This window comes from Mirounga angustirostris, unplaced genomic scaffold (assembly GCF_029215605.1).
Source record: "Mirounga angustirostris isolate CCGP_5_RB_7025 unplaced genomic scaffold, mMirAng1.0.hap1 SCAF_3, whole genome shotgun sequence".
NCBI classification, from domain to species: Eukaryota; Metazoa; Chordata; class Mammalia; order Carnivora; family Phocidae; genus Mirounga; species Mirounga angustirostris.
Window position 1 is genome coordinate 141,263,359 of NW_026991711.1, and position 24,319 is coordinate 141,287,677.

Below are 24,319 nucleotides of genomic sequence, written 5' to 3' on the forward strand. Positions count from 1 at the left end.
TTGACTTATTTCACTCAACATAATACCCTCCAGTTCCATCCACGTCATTGCAAATGGCAAGATCTCGTTCCTTTTGATGGCTGCATAATATTCCATTGTATATATATACCACATCTTCTTTATCCAGTCATCTGTCGATGGACATCTTGGCTCTTTCCACAGTTTGGCTATTGTGGACATTGCTGCTATAAACATCGGGGTGCACATACCCCTTCGGATCCCTACTTTTGTATCTTTGGGGTAAATACCCAGTAGTGCAATTGCTGGATCATATGGTAGCTCTATTTTCAACTTTTTGAGGAACCTCCATACAGTTTTCCAGAGTGGCTGCACCAGCTTGCATTCCCACCAACAGTGTAGGAGGGTTCCCCTTTCTCCGCATCCCCGCCAACATCTGTCATTTCCTGACTTGTTAATTTTAGCCATTCTGACTGGTGTGAGGTGGTATCTCATTGAGGTTTTGATTTGGATTTCCCTTTTCTTTATTCTTGTTTTCTTTCTAAGAAACAAAAACACTGAGAGATACTCAATGCTCTTTTATGTCTAAAATTTGCTTTTTCTTTAACAAAGATGATGTGAAATTATGTGTGTCCCACCAGTGGGGCAGGTTTAATATGCCACTGAGGAACAGACAGTTGTCCTATCAAGAATTCACCCTCCAGGGATAATCAGAAAGTCATACTCCAAATGTGGCTACTACAAGGGCTCCAAAGAGTTTTGCCTGCCATTAATAGCATGGTACTTTGCCAATGTTAAAAATGGACTTTCATTGGTGAAATTAATAGCTTATTAATCAGCACAATGGATATTAGATATGGATGATAATTACTAAAATCAGTGGTAAGCAGGATATGTATATTGGTAATAATATTCTAGAGACATCCCCCCAACCCTTGTATTAATAAGGTATAAAAATCGGGCGCCTGGGTGGCTCAGTTGGTTAAGCGACTGCCTTCGGCTCAGGTCATGATCCTGGAGTCCCAGGATCGAGTCCCGCACCAGGCTCCCTGCTCGGCGGGGAGCCTGCTTCTCCCTCTGACCCTCCCCCCTCTCATGTGCTCTCTGTCTCTCTCATTCTCTCTGTCTCAAATAAATAAATAAAAATCTTTAAAAAAAAAATAAGGTATAAAAATCTAGCAGGTTCCAAACCTGTATCCATAGGAATGGAGCCTGAGGCTGTCCAATCCTGCCATTCAGTCAAAGGATTCTAGTTGTCTGATTTCTACAAGAGCAACCAGATTCTGCTTCGGAGATATTGTGAGTGGTGTTTTGATCACCTAACATTAAGAGAACTTGGACTTCATAAAGCTTACTGAACAGTGTCTGTACTATTTGACCTGACTTGCCAATAAATCTTTGTTTAAATAAATGTCTTTATATGCAGCAGAATTTGGTCTGAGATCACCTTTCATTAAAACCACGTAGCAAAGTTATAGGATAGTTAGTAGTTAACCCCTACTTACTGCAAACTTTTTGGCGACTATTATGATGTACCTAGTGCTATTATGAGCAACCTAATAGTTGTGTGTGGCCCAAATGGCTTAGGTCAGTTTGGTTTGTGCTAGTCTTTTTTTCTTTTTATATTTTTTAAGATTTATTTATTTATTTTAGAGAGAAAGAGTGAGAGTGTGTGCGTGAGCAGACTCTCCACTGAGCACAGAGCCCCATGCAGGGCTTGATCTCACAACTCATGAGATCATGACCTGAGCTGAAACCAAGCGTCGGACACTTAACCGACTGAGCCACCCAGGTGCCCTAATCTTTTCTCTAATTAAAAAAATATATTAACGTAGATCAATGGTTAATTCATTCCTTGTGGAGTACATACACACACAGAGTAAATCAAAGGAGTGGAAATAAAGTGAAATTAGAAATCAAAAGAATGCAATTTTTTAAAAAGATTTTATTTATTTATTTGACAGAGAGAGAGACAGCAAGAGAGGGAACACAAGCAGGGGGAGTGGGAGAGGGAGAAGCAGGCTTCCTGCGGAGCAGGGAGCCCGATGCAGGGCTCGATCCCAGGACCCCGGGATCATGACCTGAGCTGAAGGCAGACGCTTAACGACTGAGCCACCCAGGCGCCCCAAAAGAACGCAATTCTTAAAAATTTTAACGTTGAAGGTGGTAAAGTTTCAGTAAGTTAACATATGGCTATTGGCATCATAAGTAACACCATTTTCTGGGGATAAAAATGGGTCAAATTTATCATGAGCCTTAAATATAAATGTCCCACCAATAACCGCCTGAAAGGGTGTTCAAAATCATTAGCTATCAGGGTAAGGCAAATCAAAACCCCAGTGAAATACCACTTCATATCCACTAGGATGACTGTAATCAAAAAGACTCATAATAACAAGTATTGGCAAGGATGTGGAGAAATTAGAACACTCATACACTGTTGGTGGAAATGTAAAATAGTGCAGCCATTTTGGAAAATGTCTGGTAGCTCCTCAAAAGGTTAAACATTAAAGCTATCATATGACTCAGCAATTCCACTCCTAGATACATATCCAAGAAAAATGAAAACAGGTATGCAAATGTTCACAGCAGCATTATTCATAAAAGTCAAGAAGTAGAAGCAACCCAAATGTCCATCAACTGAGGAATGGATAAATAAAATGTGGTGTATCCGTATAACGGAATTTTATCCCGCCACCAAAAGAAATGAAGTAACACTGATACATCCTGCATCATGGATGAATCTTGAAAACATTATGCTAAGTGAAAGAAGCCTGTCACTGAGGACCACATATTGTATTATTCCATTTATACAAATTGCCCCAAATAGGCAAGTCCACAAAGATAAGAAGTACGTTGGTGGTTGCCTAAAACTGAGAGGGCTGGAGGCAAATGAGAATGACTGCTGATGGATATGGGGTTTCTTGTGGGGTGATGAAAATTTTCTCAAATTGAATGTGGTGATAGTTACACATCTCTACAAATATACTAAAAACCACTGAATTGTATGTTTTAAATGAATGAATTGTATGGCATGGAATTATACCACAATACAGCTGTGGTAAAAATTACTAATGTTCAAGCTCCTTGACCCAGTAACCCCAAGCATCAGTTTGAACTATAGAAAATTACCAATATTTTTGACTTACAAAACAGCAACCTAATATAGCTATCCTAAGATGGAATCCAAGGTTTATTTATAAAGAAGTTCATTCACTGTAATTTTATTAGAACATGATTTTTTTTTAAGATTTATTTATTTGAGAGAGAGAGAGTGCATGAGTGGGGGCAGGAGCAGAGGGAGAGGGAGAGAGAGAATCCTCAAGCAGACTCCCCATTGAGTGCAGAGCCCACAAGGGGCTCGATCCCAAGACCCTGAGATCATGACCTGAGCAGAAATCAAGAGTGGGCCACTCAACCAATTGAGCCACTCAGGAACCCAGAACATGATTTTGGAAACAACCTAAATGCTGAGGGGGAAAAAAAATGATTAAATAAAGTATTGTATAATTACATGATAGAACATAATGCAAACATTTAAATTACCTCCTTGAAGAAGTGTTTAAAGCATGACAAAATACCAGGTATCATGCTACATGATGCAAATTTGGAAATATACCTTCATTCATAGGCAAAAATAAATAAATATAAAGAAATACACCAAGAATATTAACAGAATTACTTCTGAAAGTTAGGATTATGGGTGATTTTAGTTTTCCCTTTATTTTTGTACTTTGTAAATTTTCTGTAATAGGCTTTCACTGCTCTTATAATTAGAAAATAATCGTTTATAAAAGGAAAGGAAAATAAAACAAGAAAGGCTGAGATGCCTAATTCAAAGATAGCCAAATGTACTTGGAATTCTACTTTCACTTTTTTTGTATATATTTTTTATTATTATTATGTTATGTTAATCACCATACATTACATCATTAGTTTTAGATGTAGTGTTCCATGACTCATTGTTTGTGCATAACATCCAGTGCTCCATGCAGAACGTGCCCTCTTTAATACCCATCACCAGGCTAACCCATCCTCCCACCCCCCTCCCCAACATCATTAGTTTTTGATGTAGTGTTCCATGATTCATTGCTTGTGCATAACACCCAGTGCTCCATGCAGAATGTGCCCTCTTTAATACCCATCACCAGGCTAACCCATCCTCCCACCCCCCCCCTCCCCTCTAGAACCCTCAGTTTGTTTTTCAGAGTCCATCGTCCAAAACCAAAAGACAACCGACAGAATGGGAGAAGATATTTGCAAATGACATATCAGATAAAGGGCTAGTATCCAAAATCTATAAAGAACTTATTAAACTCATCACCTAACTTTCACTTTTAATCAAAAAAGAATTTGACCTAAGTTTTCAAAATTCCAATTCAAGTATTTCAACCTCTAAGGTGAAAAGAAGAAACCCTGCTGATTTATTCAGACAGTAACACAAAACTAATTATTCAAAGACAGTCTTAATCTGTCTTAATTTGAAAGCTTTGCTAACCAAGAATCCACAACACCCTGTTCTAGTTCTTTAGAAATAATTCTTCTTGCCAACAAGTGCTTATTTATTTCTGATCTGCTGATTGCATATCATCCTCCCTTGTCCAAGCCATGTACAAATCAGACATAGAGTTTATATGACAGTTTGTTGTCATTTTGCACTTTTAGAAGTGGCTTGACGAATAAGAATATTTCATGTCCTGCCAGCTAGTAAAAGCCATAGGTGTATTATCAGTCCCTGAAAATCAGAATGCACTGAACTCCTCTCAGCCCCTGGCCTTTCCCTCGCAGATGCCCCAGAGTCCTGAACGTCCAGCTCTATATATCTATAGCCTGGCAGTGTCAGGTTTAAAGTCGTCAGGTCTCTTAACATCCCCAGTTCAGTTGGTGGTAGTTTGATACCTTGATTACAGCGTGATACTCATGAGCAGATGCAACACAAAGATACTTGGGGTAAGCACAATAAAAAGACAACACTTTCTTGTACTTCAAGTTTAGCGCCTAAGGCAGCCTAGAGGGACACACACTTTACATGAACACCTGGAGTTTAGAGGAAAAAAAGAAAGAGATTCAGTTGAAGAGTCCATCACAATTTATCATAGTTATTTGAGAAGGAGTTTTGGATCAAATCTCGCTCCCTAGTAAAAGACACTATTTTATCGTGAGCCCTTTTGATATTACCTAGCCTTAGTAAAGCACACTCATATAAATAGAAACTACAGAAAATATTGTTTAATTATCTAATTTATAAAAATTATACATCTAACCACTACTTAAAGTTATGATATATACTTACATATTTACTTTATTTATTGTCTGTTTTTACCACAAGAATTAAACTCGGAGAGAGGAGGAATTTTTGTCCGTCTTATTCATCAGTTTAACTCCAGTACTGGGAACAGTGCCTCAAAAATAGTGTCTACTAAGTAGAAACTCAGTCAGTAGTGAGTCAGTGAATGGTTCCTCCACACAATGGAACATTATTCAGCTGCTAAAAATGATGCTCGGATCAACGATCACTCAAAATCCTCTCCATTTTGCATTGGAACAGTTATTGCCATGTAAATTATTTAGTTCATTTATTTCATGTTCCTGCTATTTCATGTTCTTGCTAAATGCAAGCTACCCTCCAAGGTTTAGCAAAGTATATGGAAAGAGATAGAAAGAAGGATGCTGCATCTAAGCACTTATCATTTCCTTGGTATAAAAAAGAGAAACTAAGAAAGCAGGAAATTACAAATGCCAGCATTATCAGTCATCTGATGACATCAGAATTTCTGCAAGGGGCCTGCAAACTTACAGGCATACCAAGCATTATTTGCATCTGCCATATAAAATGTACCGTGTAGGCACTGCCCCTCATTTTGTCAATTGTTGTATTACTAGTTTTTTTTTTTTTACTTCCTGATTATTTGGTCACTATATATTTTCTAAATTAATTGTTAGTCAAAATCCAACTGCAACCATTGGGGACATCTGAAAAAATGTTACACTATAAAATATTAGAACCACTATTAAGAACAAACAATAATCACTTTCGGAATAGTGTCTCCTTAAATCTGAGACATCAGACTTCGACTTAAACCTTAGAAAAGGATAAAGAAGAAGAGACTTTTGTGCAGTTAGATATGAATATAAGTCAAGCACAAGACCAAATCTGGGACGGAGTGACCATTTTGTGTTGAATGTGAACCCCTAAGATGGTCCCAACAGGTAGAACTGCCTTCTTACCCCAAAGTTAGACTGCCTAAGGAAGAGGCAGAGAATAGAGCTAGAAGTCCACAACAGTATTTCACCAATAGGAAAAATTCCCTGAAGTTTAACCTAAGTTCTGACAGGGACTGTGTTGGTAATGGTTTTCCTGTAGATCTTGTTTGTTTCTGAACCTCTTGGCCCAGATATAGTCCAGGGAATACATTGAACATGAACAAATGAGTCTCTGAAGCTCTTGTAATTTCACAGTGATCATATGGGACATGGGTAATAGCTGTTAGAAGGCAAAGAGTGCAGTGACTAGCCAGTTTAAATGTAGATAAAGTATTGCAATCAACAAGTTAGGAGATTTCATCCAAATTTTTCTAGGACTGCAATTTTATTGATCAAGTATAACTTGAAATCAAGAGCCATCTGCCAGGACTTCTAAAACCTAAAATTATTATTATTATTATTATTATTACGGGGGGGAGAGAGAGCGTGGGGGGAGGGGCAGAGGGAGAGGGAGAGAGAGAATCTCAAGCAGACTCCGCACTGAGTACAAGCCTGACACGGGGCTCAATTTCACGACCCTGTGTTCATGACCTGAGCCAAAATCAAGAGTCAGACGCTTAACCGACTGAGCCACCCAGGCGCCCCTAAACATTGATTTTTTAATTATAATTTTATTGCCACAGTTTTGAAAATCTAACTTAATTGGAATATAGGTAGAAAAGTGGGAAAAATGAGATAATACAAAGGCCACTTCTTACAATTAGTTAATTCACTGCTCATTTAGCATTTGAATATCCAAAAGACAACAGAGCATTAATAGAAAACACATAAACTTGCCTGGCGGAATTGCAATACCACTAGCCATGTATACAAGAGATTTTTCAAAATAACAACTATTTAAAAAGTACTTGTTGAAAGTACCTTTGTGTAGAAACTAACTCTTTAGAAGATGACAAAAAAAGCTGATTTTATTAAACTGACTAGTTGTTTAGGGATTGGCTATTATGGCAGAACTAAAGCTGGCAGCCAAAGACTTTAAAAAAAAAAAAATCAATCTTATGCCAGTCAAATTCCATGCAAGTCACACATCTGTGAGCTGCATTCAGTCTTCTGGGACCCCCAATTTGTCACCCCTATCAGCAAGACGTATTCAATTTCCCTACTCCTCATCAAAATGAATTGTTACACATTTTGCACCCTTGACATTTCACCAGGATCCTAAACATTAGCCTTTGCACAATCAGGAACAGCTTAAAAATGTAAAGCCAAGAGCTTATCAAATCCTTCCCATTACTTGGATGGAAGTTTCAGGCCTGTTGTCAATAACAAAACTCCAGCTTCTGCAAATCTCATTGGCATCATTCGTGCACCATCCTCCACACACCAATTGGCAGGGCAGCGTCACCCATAACAAATTGCTGGAATGTGGCCAGTCCCAGTAGCCAAGCTCAGCTGGCTGCATCCCAGCTCTGCAGGGTGTCTGAACATGCTGGCATGAAGGAGAGCAGCAGGGTGGCTGAACATTCTGAATTATGAGCTGGAGAGAGGTGACCACACACTAAAGAAACCCTGTTGAAATTAGCTGGAGAACTTCAAGCCACAGCTGCTTATATGTCAGCTTTGGAAAGTGAATGTAATAGACATTGTCTTTATGAAGTACTGCAATAAGAAATGGCTCCTTTGGGGACCAGGTATGAGCAAACTGGGAAGGGCAGATAAGAGCCCATGTTCATTGCCATATTCCAGGTTTCATCTGGCCTGCCCCTACATCTTGATAGATAACCAGTGTTTGCTCCCCATCCAGGTCTCATTTTATTCTGCAAAATAATGCCTCTCTTTACTCACCCAAGAATAACAAAGTGATAAATTAATTGGATGAAAGGAACATAGTCATACCACCTAAATCAGCTAGCTTATACATATCACTGAAGAACAGGGACATTTGCTAGAAACCCATGAAGTGAACCAGGAAATTCCAGTCATCTCCTTTGTATGATCTGCCTTTGTGTGCACTTCCAACGTGAATTACAGAACTAGTAATTTGTCAGTATGTAATTTAAATTATTAATATGTGCCTAAGGTAGACTGTTATTTCACACAAAACTTTAACCACTGCTGATAAAATTACTGCTATTATGCAAGAACTTTAAAGAGTATGATGCTTTTAAAGTCATTAAAAGTGAAGTTTTTAGGCAGGGTCTGGATGACCATCTGTCAGGTAAAGATTCCTGCATTGGATGAGGGCAGGGTTGGTGGGAAATTATCTTGATGACCTTTCCAGGCTTTTCCATCAACTTTATGTGATACGGCACAGCCCTTGAAATATAGGCATAGAATTTTCAAGAAACACAATATGATGTATGCACAACTGTGTTAGATATATAAATGGCCCAGAAATGAATATACCACTTTTAATTTTCAATTTATCCCAGGCAAATAATTTACTGATTCTCATATTGCAAAATATTTGGAATTACACCAAACACAACACAGCTGATGCTCTCCAGAAGTTGACATTTTAAGATATCAGGACATACAAATCATATTACGCTAAATGTGCAATAAATTTATCACTACCCATACAAACGATGACATAGCAGTTATGTGTATAAAGTAAAATAACAAATAAGGTTCAAATTATTTTAGTTCTACTTTGAAATAGATGACAAGATTTCATGAAGTTCATTTACTGGTAAGTGCTACCTTAAGCACTTTATATCTCTATCTATTTTATCCCTCACCACACTATTACAGACGTTCTGAGGCTAAGAAAAATTGAGTGACTTGCTCAAGGTCACTCAGCTAATAAGCAGCAGCGCAAAGACTTGAACCTGCTTCGAAGGCTATCTGATCTGGAGCCCCTACCTAGCACTGAGCACGGGCCTTCCAGTTCGCTTCCTTTCTTCCTTACTTGCAGGCAACACTGAAACTTCTGTTGCTTAAGTTATACTGGTGAGTGTGGGAGGAGGTTGTCTGAAACCGGCTGGCAGACTGTGGAAAACTAATTTGAGTTTTAAAATGGGGACTGAACAAAGGTGGCAGGACTCTGCAAAAAAGAGGTACAGGCAAGCTACCACTATTGTAAATAGGTTCAGTATTCCCGAAAGCTATCTGTATCTTGGAATGAGAGCTATAAAACTTTTCTCGCCCTTTGACTCAGTAATTTCAGTCTTTGGAATATACCCAAAGGAAATAACACAAAAGAAAAAGGTAATTTGTTCAAGATGTTCATTCAGGGGCTATTTTGAATTAGTGAAAAACTGGAAATAACCCAAATTTCCAGTAATAGGACAATGACTGAGCAAACTAGGCTATGTAGAAAAAGAAAAAGAAAAAAACTTCATAATCCCTAATAATGGCAAATGTAGACTACATTCACATGTGGACATATATGTAAGAAATAACTCTAAAAAGTAGAATACAAATTAGTATAAGCATAGTCTTATGCCAAGACTTTTCTTTTTTACTTGTGCCAAGTAAAATACTCAATGCATTAACAATCACACAAGAGAAATGTGAATTTATAAAGACATATAAGCCTCATTTCATTGTTGTAACTCCCAATAGTGGAACAGGTATATAGGCTGTCATTAATAAAAACTTATAGACAACTTATATAGAACTAGTTTTTAAACAGAGACCAGACTGTATCTCACATGTATTAATGTGCTGTCAGTGAGAGCTAATTTTTTATGAGGACTTACTATGTGCTAGGCACTCTTCCAAGTTCTCTCCCTGTATTCTCTCATATAATCCCCCTATAGCCTCATGAAATAAGTATTATTATTATCATCTCTCTTCCAAGAGGAGGAAATTGGAGCACAAAACAACTAAGCAACTTGCCCAAGGTTACACAGCTATGGCAGAGATGGAATTTCAACCAGGGTAGACTATTGCTATGGCCTATATGTGGTCATTATGTCACAACATCTTCTCTTACTTGAAACAAGTCTCTAGATCTTGTTCTTTCCCATTAATCATTTCTAGATTTTGTTTTCTGCTTTTCTTCTTCACCACTTCTGTTTTGTTTATAATATATTATAAACACAAGAATCCCTGCAGGAAAAAACAATAACCAGATATAGAAGTTGAGATAAAATACTCTCCATCTAGTGTCACCTGCATGAGCATAATCAACTTGCCCTAACTGGCAAGACTTCATCCAAGAAGTAAGACTAGAGTAGGGTTTTTAAATCAGGTGAGGGAATTGTAGAGGCTGAAAAATAAAATGCAATTGTGGGCACATGGGATAATTGCAAAGGAGAAAAATATAACACATGGAACAAATGTGATACTCAAATGACATTGAATCTAAGAAGTAAGTTGCCTGAGGATAAGTGACAAATATAGAAGAACATTTCAAACTCTTGGGGAAATGATAATTTAAAAATAAAAATTTATGTTTTATATTTACCTAGCTTCTTATATTTTACAAAGTATTTGTAATTTATGATCTTATTTAATTCTCATGCTGTAAATGGTGAATAGTATAGTTGACAGGGCAGAAAAAGGAGAGTCACAAGATTAAGTGTCTCACCCAAAGCAGGCCCATTTGTCCTTAGTGGGGCCGGACCTCCGTCCCAGCCCTCGTTCTCAATAGAGCTAAACACTGATGCTGTTCAAGACAAAGCCCTGTGTAGACCTTCCCTGTAAATCATTCAGAGCCCATGAAGCCCTAGGCCATAAGTATAAATCTACTGAGAGAAGTTCAGAAAACAAATCTAACATAAGTGCAATCAGAGATGAGAATTAAATATATAACAGGATCCTTTTAAATGAAGGAGGCAGGGTGAAGGCAGGACTACCATCCATAAACTAAACTGTTTGGAAGATGTCATGGGCAGGTGGTTGTATGTTTGGAAAAACACAAAACTCTAATCCTTTTATCTGAATCTTTATAAGAGGCACATTATTATAAGACTCTGTCACATTGGTACAAAATAACATTTTTGCTTTATCGGTACATTCCATGGAAGCATTTGCAGAGTGAATGAGGCAGCCTACATTGTATACATCCCTAAATGCCCTCATCTTCTCACCCGACTCTGTCTTATGGAAGCCTAGGCTTTCTTGAGAGATCAGAGCAAATGGACCTCTTCCAAGAAGCCTCTTCAGGTTCCTCAGGTGAGATGAACCCTCCCTTTCCTAGGCATTCATAGCATGTTCTAGGTCATCTTATTAATGATCTTGCCTTCTGCCTTGTTCAGCTCCAGGATGGCATAAACACTTGGGTTTTATCTTTGTGCTTCCTACAGCCCCAACACAAGTGCCTTCACACTGTAGTTTTTCACTGAATCGATAAGAAATTGTCTGAGGTCCTATCATGCTCTAAGGGTTTATAAACCTTTTCTGGGATTTGGGATATTCAAATTCAACTACAGATATGACCTCAGTAAAGGACTCTCTTCACTTAAAAATCTTATTTCCTTATAATCATATTTTACGCTGACTTTTTGTACCAGAACATTTGCATTCATTTAATGCATTAGTAATTAGCACTAGCAAATAGCAAGCTCACATCCAGAAGGTTAAATTATAAAGTGTTTTTTTTTTTAATCAAATAGGTGTATGGCAGTCATCAAACTTAAACTAATTTGAGATTTGCTTTACCACAAATTTCATAAATATTCCACCAGATTTTATTCAATATGAAGGTAAGAGCTTCAAAGTCAGAAAGAACTCCAGCTTTTTGAAGAGTCTCTCTTTTAATATGAGCTGGAATAAACTATGGTGAAAGAACTTAACATTTCAGAACAAAAATACATCACTTCTACCAAAGCCAACTGTTCTTCAGAGACAAAAATAACGTTCTCTTTATTAGTAATTTGGAATAACAATTAAATAACATTCATTTTATTGAGATTTTTATATAAGAACTGATAAAACAATTCTTCATGGTAGTTATGAAAACACAAGAGCAAGTGTTCAGTTTCTGAAACACAGTCATCCTCCTAATTCCATATCTTCCCTTGGGCCATGTGTAGTGGTGGTGTGATCCTCAATTAAAAAGCTTATGTATACGGAAGATAAAGACCAAGGAAAGAATACTACTGAGGCTTGCAATGAAAAGTAAACTAAGAAAAAGATGAAGTAATTATTTTCAATTGTAACACATTCTATGAAATATCCCAAACTTCCATTACATTTTGTATAACATGAGAAAAAGCTCTTTGATCTATGAATAGGTTAATCCAACAACTATTCACACAAGTCCTGTCCTTTTCAGGGAGAACAGCAATCAGTGATCAAGGAGAGTACAACTCACAAAAGGCATGAAAACTTACTTTTTCATCATCTTCAGTAAATGGAGCACCTTCAGGAATCTTATTTATCGCTTGGGCCACACCAATAATCTCACCATCACTGCTTCGGATAGGCATGCACAATAGTGATTTTGTCTTGTATCCAGTTAGCTTGTCAATTTCATCATTGAACCTTCGATCCTAAAAATAAGACAGAGAGGACATTAAATGCATGTGCATTGTTGTCAGGGAGAAGGGGAGAGAAGTGTATTTCTGTGTATTATATTTTATCACTAGGAATTTTACCCAATTAATTTTTAATAACAATACCAGATTTGATTTCATGTTAAAGTCACCAAAGGAAAATAAATGAAAATAAATCACTACCATAGTTGTTAACCATGGTAAATGATGAAAAAACTTTAAACCTGACTACAACAACATCTCAAAGTTGGGGAAGGGGCAAGTGTTTTTGTCTTTGTTTTTTTTTGAGAGAGAGAGAGGGAGCACACACTCAAGAACAGGGGGAGGGGCAGATGGGGAGGGAGAGAGAAAATCTTAAGCAGGCTCCATGCCCATCGTGGGGACCATCGTGGAGCACAACATGGGGCTTGATCTCAGGACTCTGAGATCATGACCTGAGACAAAATCAAGAGTTGGATCCTTACCCAACTGAGCCCCCAGGCACCCCCCAGGGGCAAGTGTTTTTAATGGAGCTCCACACTATGCTATTTATTCAAATATGTTATTTCACATAGACAACTGATTATGAAGTATCATATAAGAAAAAGACCTAATAAATTCATATTAAGCACTATGAAAATATATGCAGAAAAGCACTACTTTACTTCTAGTCAAAATGTCCTATGCAAAAAGAACCTATGAGCCCATAATGATACTTTAAAAAAAACAAAAACAAAAAGAAAAAAACCAGTATGATGGGAGGGAGGAGAGAAAGGGCTTCTTTACAGAATGTCAGCTTAAAAAATGTAGAACGGGGGTGCCTGGGTGGCTCAGATGGTTAAGTGTCTGTCTTCAGCTCAGGTCATGATCCCAGAGTGCTGGGATCGAGTCCCACTTTGGGCTCTCTGCTCAGCGGGGAGTATGCTTCTCCCTCTCTCTCTGCCTGCCGCTCTGCCTACTTGTGCTCTCTATCCCTCTGTCAAATAAATAAATAAATAAAATCTTTCAAAATAAATAAATTAATTAAAAATGTAGAAGGAGGGGGCGGAGCAAGATGGCGGAGGAGTAGGAGACCTGGATTTCGTCTCCTCTCAGGAATTCAGCTGGATAGGGATCAAACCATTCTGAACACCTACAAACTCAACAGGAGATCGAAGAAAAGAAGAGCAACAACTCTCTCATCAGAAAAGCGACCACTTTCTGGAAGGTAGGACGGGCGGAGAAGTGAATCCCCGGTGATATTCGGGAGGATAGACGGCGGGGGAGGGGCCTCTGGCGGCCGCTTCTGGCAAGTGATAGAACCACGGAGCACAAAATCGGAACTTTTAAAAGTCTGCTCCGCTGAGGGACGTCACTCTGGTGGCTAAGCGGGGGGTGGAACCCTCTGGGACAGTGTGGTCTCAGGACCCTCGGGGTCACAGAAAGACCGGGGGTGCCTGAGTGTGGCAGAGCTCCCAGGTACCAGAGCAGGGAAGCCGGCTGCAGAGGCGGAGCCCAGGCCTGGGCTCTCAGCTCGGGATTGACACAAACCGTGATCCGCGGCACAGTCGGGCCCCTGCTCCTCCAGCAGGGACCCAACAAGCGGCAGATCCGGGGAGACTCACCTTCCTCCCCTGGGAGGAGCCGCGGGGGAGTGCACCGCAGGGATCTGCTGGGTTTGGAGACTCCACCCGATGTCGGGTGCCAGAGATAGAAACGCGCGGTCACAGGCCGGGTGAGCACGGAGTGCGGCCGGAGACCGGGGAGACGGGAGTGACTGACGGCTTTTCTCTGGGGGCTCACTGCGGAGCGGGGCCCCGAGTTCTCGGCTCCTCCGGGGCAGAGATTGGGAGGCCGCCATTTTCACTCTCCGCCTCCAAAGCTGTACGGAAAGCTCGCAGGGAACAAAAGCCCCGGAGAGCAAACCCGAGCAGATTACTTAGCCGGGAAGGGGCAAGGGTGGGGCAATTCCGCCTCCGGCAGAGACATTTGGAAACCACGGCAACAGGCCCCTCCCCAGAAGATCAGCGAGAACAGCCAGCCAAGACCAAGTTTACCGATCAATGAGAACGGCAGAACTCCAGCGCTAGGGGACTACTGCACATAGAATTCACGGCTTTTTTACCATGATTCTTTAGTCTTTTAAAGTTAATTTTTTTTAACTGTCTTTTTTGTCTTTTTATTTCTTTTTGAATTTTTCTTTTTCCCTTTTTCAACCAACATCTTATCAATCCCTTTTTTTAAAAAAAACATTTTTATTTTTCATTTTTAGAGTCATATTCTATCCCTTCATAATAGTTACCCATATTTTTGGCTTATATATATAAGTTGTTCTCTCTTTAAAATTTTGAGATAGTTTCTTCTAACAGATTAAAATATACCCTGAATCTCTAGTATATGGTGTTTTCTATTCCCCTGCCTGATCACATCCTCTCCCTTTTTTTTTTCTTTTTCTTTTTTCTTTTTTCTTTTTTTAAATCCTCTTCTTTCTTTTTTCAAACAACTTCTTATCAATTCCTTTTATAAAATTTCTTATAATTTCCATTTTTACAGTCATATTCCATCCCTTCATCATATCAACCCTTATTTTTGTACATATATAAGTTTTTCTTTCTTTAAAATTTTGGGAGGCACTTTCTTCTAAAAGACCAAAATACACCCCAAATCTAGTGTGTGGCACTGATCTATATACCATATAGATCATATTTGATCACATTCTGGTTTTTCTTTGGTTGTTGTTGTTTTGTTTTGTTTGTTTTTGTTTTTATCTTTATCTTTTTCTTTTTTTTCTTTTTCTTTTTTCTCTCTTTCCCTTTCTTATCCCACTGCTTCAGGTCTTTTCTGATTTGTTTAAAGTATATTTTCTGGGGACGTGGTTACTCTGCTAGCATTTTGTTCTCTCTTAGGCTATTAATGAGGTGCAATCAAAAATGGGGGCGCTAAGTGCTAGAATAAATGAGGCAGAAGAGAGAATCAGTATATATAGAAGATGTAATATAGAAGATGAAATGATGGAAAATAAAGAAGCTGAGAAAAAGAGAGATAAACAACTACTGGATCACGAGGGCAGAATTCGAGAGATAAGCGATACCATAAGACGAAACAACATTAGAATAATTGGGATCCCAGAAGAAGAAGAAAGAGAGGGCCAGAAGGTATAATGGAGCAAATTATAGCAGAGAACTTCCCTAATTTGGGGAAAGAAACAGGCATGAAAATCCAGGAAGCACAGAGAACCCCTCTCAAAATCAATAAAAATAGGTCAACTCCCCGACATCTAATAGTAAAACTTACAAGTCTCATAGGCAAAGAGAAAATCCTGAAAGCAGCTCGGGAGAAGAGATATGTAACCTACAAGGGTAGAAACATTAGATTGGCAACAGACCTATCCACAGAGACCTGGCAGGCCAGAAAGGACTGGCAGGATATATTCAGAGCACTAAATGAGAAAAATATGCAGCCAAGAATACTCTATCCAGCTAGGCTGTCATTGAAAATTGAAGGAGAGATAAAAAGCTTCCAGGACAAACAAAAATTAAGGAATTTGCAAACACAAAACCAGCCCTACAGGAAATCCTGAAAGGGGTCCTCTAAGCAAAGAGAGAGCCTAAAAGCAACATAGACCAGAAAGGAACACAGACAATATACGGTAACAGTCACCTTACAGGCAATACAATGGCACTAAATTCCTATCTTTCAATAGTTACCCTGAATGTAAATGGGCTAAATGCCCCAATCAAAAGACACAGGCTAACACACTGGATTAAAAAACAAGACCCATCGATATGTTGTCTGCAAGAGACTCATTTTAGAACCAAAGACACCCCCAGATTGAAAGTGAGGGGGTGGAAAACCATTTACCATGCTAATGGACACCAAAAGAAAGCTGGGGTGGCAATCCTTATATCAGACAAATTAGATTTTAAACCAAAGACTGTAATAAGAGATGAGGAAGGACACTATATCATACTTAAAGGATCTATCCAACAAGAAGATTTAACAATTGTAAATATCTATGCCCCTAACATGGGAGCAGCCAGTTATATAAGGCAATTAATAACAAAAGCAAAGAAACACATCAACAACAATACAATAATAGTGGGGGACTTTAACATCCCCCTCACTGAAATGGACAGATCGTCTAAGCAAAAGATCAACAAGGAAATAAAGACTTTAAGTGACACACTGGATCAAATGGACTTCACAGACATATTCAGAACATTCCACCCCAAAGCAACGGAATACACATTCTTCTCTAGTGCCCATGGAACATTCTCCAGAATCGATCACATCCTAGGTCATAAATCAGGTCTCAACCGGTACCAAAAGATTGGGATCATTCCCTGCCTATTTTCAGACCACAATGCTTTGAAACTAGAACTCAATCACAAGAGGAAAGTCGGAAAGAACTCAAATACATGGAGGCTAAAGAGCATACTACTGAAGAATGAATGGGTCAACCAGGAAATTAAAGATGAATTTAAAAAATACATGGAAACCAATGAAAATGAAAACACAACTATTCAAAATCTTTGGGATGCAGCAAAGGCAGTCCTAAGAGGAAAGTATATAGCAATACAAGCCTTTCTCAAAAAACAAGAAAGGTCTCAAGTACACAACCTAAGCCTACACCTAAAGGAACTGGAGAAAGAACAGCAAATAAAGCCTAAACCCAGCAGGAGAAGAGAAATAAAGATCAGAGCAGAAATCAATGAAATAGAAATGAAAAGAACAGTAGAACAGATCAACGAAACTAGGAGCTGGTTCTTTGAAAGAATTAACAAGATTGATAAACCCCTGGCCAGACTTATCAAAAAGAGAAGAGAAATGACCCAAATCAACAAAATCATGAATGAAAGAGGAGAGATCACAACCAACACCAAAGAAATACAAACAATTATAAGAACATATTATGAGCAACTCTATGCCAGCAAATTAGATAACCTGGAAGAGATAGATGCATTCCTAGAGATGTATCAACTACCAAAACTGAACCAGGATGAAATAGAAAACCTGAACAGACCTATAACCAATAAGGAAATTGAAGCAGTCATCCAAAATCTCCCAAAAAACAAAAGCCCAGGGTCAGATGGCTTCCCAGGGGAATTCTACCAAACATTTAAAGAAGAATTAATACCTATTCTTCTGAAACTGTTCCAAAAAATAGAAACGGAAGGAAAACTTCCAAACTCGTTTTATGAGGCCAGCATTACCTTGATCCCAAAACCAGACAAAGACCCCATCAAAAAGGAGAATTACAGACCAATATCCCTGATGAACATGGATGCAAAAATTCTCACCAAAATACTAGCCAATAGGATCCAACAGTACATTAAAAGGATTATTCACCATGACCAAGTGGGATTTATCCCTGGGCTGCAAGGTTGGTTCAACATCCGCAAATCAATCAATGTGATACAATACATTAACAAAAGAAAGAACAAGAATCATATGATCCTCTCAATAGATGCAGAAAAAGCATTGACAAAGTACAGCATCCTTTCTTGATCAAAACTCTTCAGAGTATAGGGATAGAGGGTACATACCTCAATATCATAAAAGCCATCTATGAAAAACCTACAGCAAATATTATTCTCAATGGGGAAAAACTGAGAGCTTTCCCCCTAAGGTCAGGAACGCGGCAGGGATGTCCACTATCACCACTGCTATTCAACATAGTATTGGAAGTCCTAGCCACAGCAATCAGACAACAAAAAGAAATCAAAGGCATCCAAATTGGCAAAGAAGAAGTCAAACTCTCACTCTTTGCAGATGATATGATACTTTATGTGGAAAACCCAAAAGACTCCACCCCAAAACTGCTAGAACTCATACAGGAATTCAGTAAAGTGGCAGGATATAAAATCAATGCACAGAAGTCAGTGGCATTCCTATACACCAACAACAAGACAGAAGAAAGAGAAATTAAGGAGTCGATCCCATTTACAATTGCACCCAAAACCATAAGATACCTAGGAATAAATCTAACCAAAGACACAAAGGATCTGTACTCAGAAAACTATAAAATACTCATGAAAGAAATTGAGGAAGACACAAAGAAATGGAAAAACATTCCATGCTCCTGGATTGGAAGAACAAATATTGTGAAGATGTCAATGCTACCTAGAGCAATCTACACATTCAATGCAATCACCATCAAAATACCATCCACTTTTTTCAAAGAAATGGAACAAATAATCCTAAAATTTGTATGGAACCAGAAAAGACCCCCGCATAGCCAGGGAATGTTGAAAAAGAAAAGCAAAGCTGGCGGCATCACAATTCCGGACTTCAAGCTCTATTACAAAGCTGTCATCATCAAGACAGTATGGTACTGGCACAAAAACAGACACATAGATCAATGGAACAGAATAGAAAGCCCAGAAATGGACCCTCAACTCTATGGTCAACTAATCTTCGACAAAGCAGGAAAGAATGTCCAATGGAACAAAGACAGTCTCTTCAACAAATGGTGTTGGGAAAATTGGACAGCCACATGCAGAAGAATGAAACTGGACCATTTCCTTACACCACACACAAAAATAGACTCCAAATGGTTGAAAAACCTCAATGTGAGACAGGAGTCCATCCAAATCCTAAAGGAGAACACAGGCAACAACCTCTTTGACCTCAGCCGAAGCAACTTCTTCCTAGAAACATCGCCAAAGGCAAGGGAAGCAAGGGCAAAAATGAACTATTGGGACTTCATCAAGATAAAAAGCTTTTGCAAAGCAAAGGAAACAGTCAACAAAACCAAAAGACAACCGACAGAATGGGAGAAGATATTTGCAAATGACATATCAGATAAAGGGCTAGTATCCAAAATCTATAAAGAACTCATCAAACTCAACACCCAAAGAACAAAGAATCCAATTAAGAAATGGGCAGAAGACATGAACAGACATTTTTCCAAAGAAGACATCCAAATGGCCAACAGACACATGAAAAAGTGCTCAATATCGCTCAGCATCAGGGAAATCCAAATCAAAACCTCAATGAGATACCACCTCACACCAGTCAGAATGGCTAAAATTAACAAGTCAGGAAATGACAGATGTTGGCGGGGATGCGGAGAAAGGGGAACCCTCCTACACTGTTGGTGGGAATGCAAGCTGATGCAGCCACTCTGGAAAACTGTATGGAGGTTCCTCAAAAAGTTGAAAATAGAGCTACCATATGATCCAGCAATTGCGCTACTGGGTATTTACCCCAAAGATACAAAAGTAGGGATCCGAAGGGGTACCTGCACCCCGATGTTTATAGCAGCAATGTCCACAATAGCCAAACTGTGGAAAGAGCCAAGATGTCCATCGACAGATGACTGGATAAAAAAGATGTGGTATATATATACAATGGAATATTATGCAGCCATCAAAAGGAATGAGATCTTGCCATTTGCAACCACGTGGATGGAACTGGAGGGTATTATGTTGAGTGAAATAAGTCAAACAGAGAAAGACATGTATCATATGATCTCACTGATATGAGGAATTCTTAATCACAGGAAACAAACTGAGTGTTGTTGGAGTGGGGGGTGGGGTGGGAGGGATGGGGTGACTGGGTGATGGACACTGGGGAGGGTGTGTGCTCTGGTAAGCGCTGTGAATTGTGCAAGACTGTTGAATCTCAGATCTATACCTCTGAAACAAATAATGCAATATATGTTAAGAAAAAAAAAAGAAGAAGAAGAAGGTAGCGGGAGGGGAAGAATGAAGCGGGGGAAATCGGAGGCGTAGACGAACCATGAGAGACAATAGACTCTGAAAAACAAACTGAGGGTTCTAGAGGGGAGGGGGGTGGGAGGATGGGTTAGCCTGTTGGTGGGTATTGAGGAGGGCACATTCTGCATGGAGCACTGGGTGTTGTGCACAAACAGTGAATCATGGAACACTTCATCTAAAACTAATGATGTAATGTATGGGGATTAACATAAGAATAAAATAAAATTAAAAAAAATGTAGAAGGAATGGTAAGTTATATATTATCTATTTTGCAACTACTAATATAGTAACATATACAAGTAAGGATCATCAATGGATGCTAATACCACTGGATGAAAGGTGGTTGTTAAACAGAATATTCACATAGTCTTAGGGTGCCACCCCAAAGATTCCCTATTACATTCAGAGAGAAAAAGATGTCTTTATTGTGACGAGATTGGGTGGACACCACGTTAAACAAGTAATCAAACTTAGCATTACCACTAAGGAGACAAAATACTCATATGCCTCCTGATGGGAAATAATATCATATGCCTCCTGATGGGATGTGATGTGATGAGGACACAATATCATCAAAAACATGGAGTGTTCTTTCCAAACGTGTAACATGAACATGACCATTCAGGAAAAGAAAATTAAGGGACGCCTGGGTGGCTCAGTCATTAAGCGTCTGCCTTTGGCTCAGGTCATAATCCCAGGGTCCTGGGATCGAGCCCTGCATCGGGCTCCCTGCTCAGCTGGAAGCCTGCTTCTCCCTCTCCCACTCCCCCTTCTTGTGTTCCTTCTCTCGCTGTGTCTCTCTCTGTCAAATAAATAAATAAAAATCTTTAAAAAAAAAAAAAGAAAATTAAGAAAAATGCAGATTATTGGTCATTCTATCAGAAGTCTGACCTGAACTCTTCAAAAATGTCAATATCGTGAGAGACAAAAGATTTTAAAATAAAAATAAAATAGAGCCATGGGAGCTGTGCTGGTTTAAAGAAGACTTGAAACCTGAAATCTAAATAAAATGTGTGATCCTTCGCTGAAAATTATTATGAAATTTCTGGGTGTGGAGGGGTGATAATTAGAGAAAGTTGAACACAGAAATTATATTAGGTAATATTCTATCAACATAAACTTTCATAGGTGTGATAGTGGTATTGTAATTATGTAGAATGTTATTTTTTTAGGATAATTACATGATGTAGCATTTTGATGTGAAATGTCATAATACTTTCAACTTACTTTCTTTTTTTTTTTTAAGATTTTATTTATTTATTTGACAGATAGAGACATAGCGAGAGAGGGAACACAAGCAGGGGGAGTGGGAGAGGGAGAAGCAGGCTTCCCATGGAGCAGGGAGCCCAATGCAGGGCTTGATCCCAGGACCCTGGGATCGTGACCTGAGCTGAAGGCAGATGCTTAACTGAGCCACCCAGGCGTCCCAACTTTCAACTTGCTTTCAAATGGTAAGAAAGAGAAGGAAGGGAGGGAGGGAGGGAGGGAAGGAGGAAGAAAAGAGAAAGAGAGAGAGGGAGAAAAGAGACTGGCTCCTCAAAAGGTAACAGAGGTTCTCTGCTCAGGGAGGAGCTGCTTCTCCCTCTCCCTCTGTCTACTGCTCGGCCTACTTATGTTTTCTCTCTCTCTCTGTCAAATAAAGAAATAAAATCTTTTTAAAAAGAAAAGAAAAGAAAAAGAAAAGGTAACAGGGACTAAAAAGATTCCAAGGAAGATGATAAACTAGATCCAGGCTCACTGCTTCAAGCAAGGGGCTGAGTGGAGTGAAGCTTCTCCCAAGGACCTCAATATTCTTTCTTAAAAGAGGCTTAAAAAACAACAAAGCCCTACTGTCTACCACCATCTAGAGCTATGAATTTCATCTAAGAGGCGAGGGAGGCTGGCTGTGGACAGGGGTGATAGCCTCAAAACCTCAAAACTGTTGGCCTTCTGATGAAGTCTGTTATCTTTAGTGTCACAAGGACAGGAGCCCTTAAACTCCATACTAAGACCTGGTTCTGTTTTGGGGACTCATGGAAGCTACCCTAAACCCTTAGTTAGGGAGAGAAAAGCCATGAAGGAGAGAGGGAAATCAAAACCCAAACTAAACCAAATCTCCTGCTCAAAATGAGTCTGCAATCAAACTTTCAGAAAAACACTAATTTTTATTAATTTTTTAAAAAATTCACCGAAGAACCATTATATGTCAAGCTGTGAGCTAGGAGATACGGCAGGAAGCCAGAGAGGCATCATCCCTGCCTTCACAGACCTGCAATCTAGTAGGTGAGGCAGATGACATATAAATGTATAATCATGTATTGTAGTAAGTGATACCAGGAAAATAACAGGGTGCCCTGAGAGAAACTTAACAGGAGGGACCTATTTCTATGGTCTATCTGAAAACAGGACAAGTAAGCTATGGCTTGCATCATGAGTAAGAATTAGCCAAAGAGGGGCACCTGGGTGGCTCAGTCGTTAGGCATCTGCCTTCGGCGCAGGTTATGATCCCAGGCTGGGATCGAGCCCCACATTGGACTCCCTGCTCAGCAAGAAGCCTGCTTCTCTCCCTCTCCCACTCCCCCTGCTTGTGTTCCTGTTCTCGCTATCTCTCTCTCTGTCAAATAAATAAATAAAATCTTAAAAAAAAAAAAAAAAAAAGAATTAACAAAGAAAGTTGGGAAGAACTTTCCAGGAAGCTATAACAATACGTGTGAAGGTCCTGAAGAAGGAAAAAGCTTAGTAAGTTCCCCAAACTCCAAGGTCAGTGTGGCAAAAGCACAGGGAGTCAAAGGGAGAAAGGAGGGAGGCAGGAGCCAGATGGTACCAAGTCTTACAGGCTTGGAAAGGAGTTACAACATTAACCCTAAACGTCATTGACAATCTTAAAGCAGAGGATGACATGACTCATTATCCAGCACTTAGCATTCCCTGAAATCATCTTATTAGTTTACTTGTTCTCCCTCCATTAATATATAAGATCTAAGACAGCCCAGATTTTGTCTCTCTGGTTTCCTGCTTCTTACAGGCATATCGTAGGTGCTCCAAAATAATTTTTTTGAGTGTTAGGAGTTTTTCTTTAAGATTGTACTGCAATTATGCAAAAATATAGAAAAGTTAGAAAGGCCCTAAGGCCCCACATTTCATTCCTTAGTGTATATTTAGAGATACTTTTGCACATGTACAGAAAAGAAATACACAAATGTTGACTGTAACATCAATTATGAAAAGAAAAAATGAAAAACCATTTCAATGTTGGTCAATAGAAAAATAAACAAATTATGATCTCTTGTTCTGATACCATACTATACAACAATTTTAATGAATAAACTAAAGCTGCTTATGTTAATATGAATATCAAAAACATGTTAAGTAAAATAAACAACCTGTAATCTGATACCATCCACATAATACCACTAATATTTAAAAACGATACTAAACACTATGTATGGATTCAAATATGTACCAGAAGTATAAAGCATACATGAGAATAATAAACTCTAAATTTATGTAAGTGGTTACCTTTGGGAAGAAAGGGGGAAATGGCGTCAGGGAGGGGTATAAAGGAGGTTCCAACTCTACCAATGGTTTTCCTTCCTTTTTTTTTTTTTAAGTTTTCCTTCTTTAGGAAAAAAAAAACAATTGTGAAGCAAATATAATACAATGTTAAGATTTTATAAACCTTGAGGGCCTATTTCCATCTAAATATTTGCAATATTTTATAATAAAAAGTTTAAAACCATTTTTAAAAAATTAGAAACTTTGTGGAAGATGTTACAGGATTGGAATATGAGAAACCAGTTAGGAAATTTGAGTGGTCCAGGCAAGGCAAGAGGATGGTCTGGGTCAAGAGAAAGGCAATGAAGGAAGATAGATAGGTTGGAAGTTTAGTCTACAGTACTTCCTGATGGATTGGTTGAGGATGGGGGACTAGAAAAAGAAGAGTATATCTTCAGTTTTAATTTGAGAAATTATGTGACTCATTTAAGAAATGAAATTTAAGAAATTTAAGAATTTAAGAAATGAAACAGATGAACATGGGGTAAAACGAGAGAG

At 38.8% G+C, this 24,319-nt stretch overlaps 1 protein-coding gene across 1 annotated transcript in view; it reads right to left on the reverse strand.

The window, feature by feature from the left end:
• The window catches only part of PDE11A (phosphodiesterase 11A), a 397,322-nt gene that overhangs the window by 321,406 nt on the left and 51,597 nt on the right, over nucleotides 1-24,319 (reverse strand). Inside the window, exon 2 of the mRNA XM_064586747.1 lies at nucleotides 12,447-12,605. Within this exon, the coding sequence (XP_064442817.1) occupies nucleotides 12,447-12,605 (159 nt within the window). The remainder of the gene's footprint in view (nucleotides 1-12,446; nucleotides 12,606-24,319) is intronic.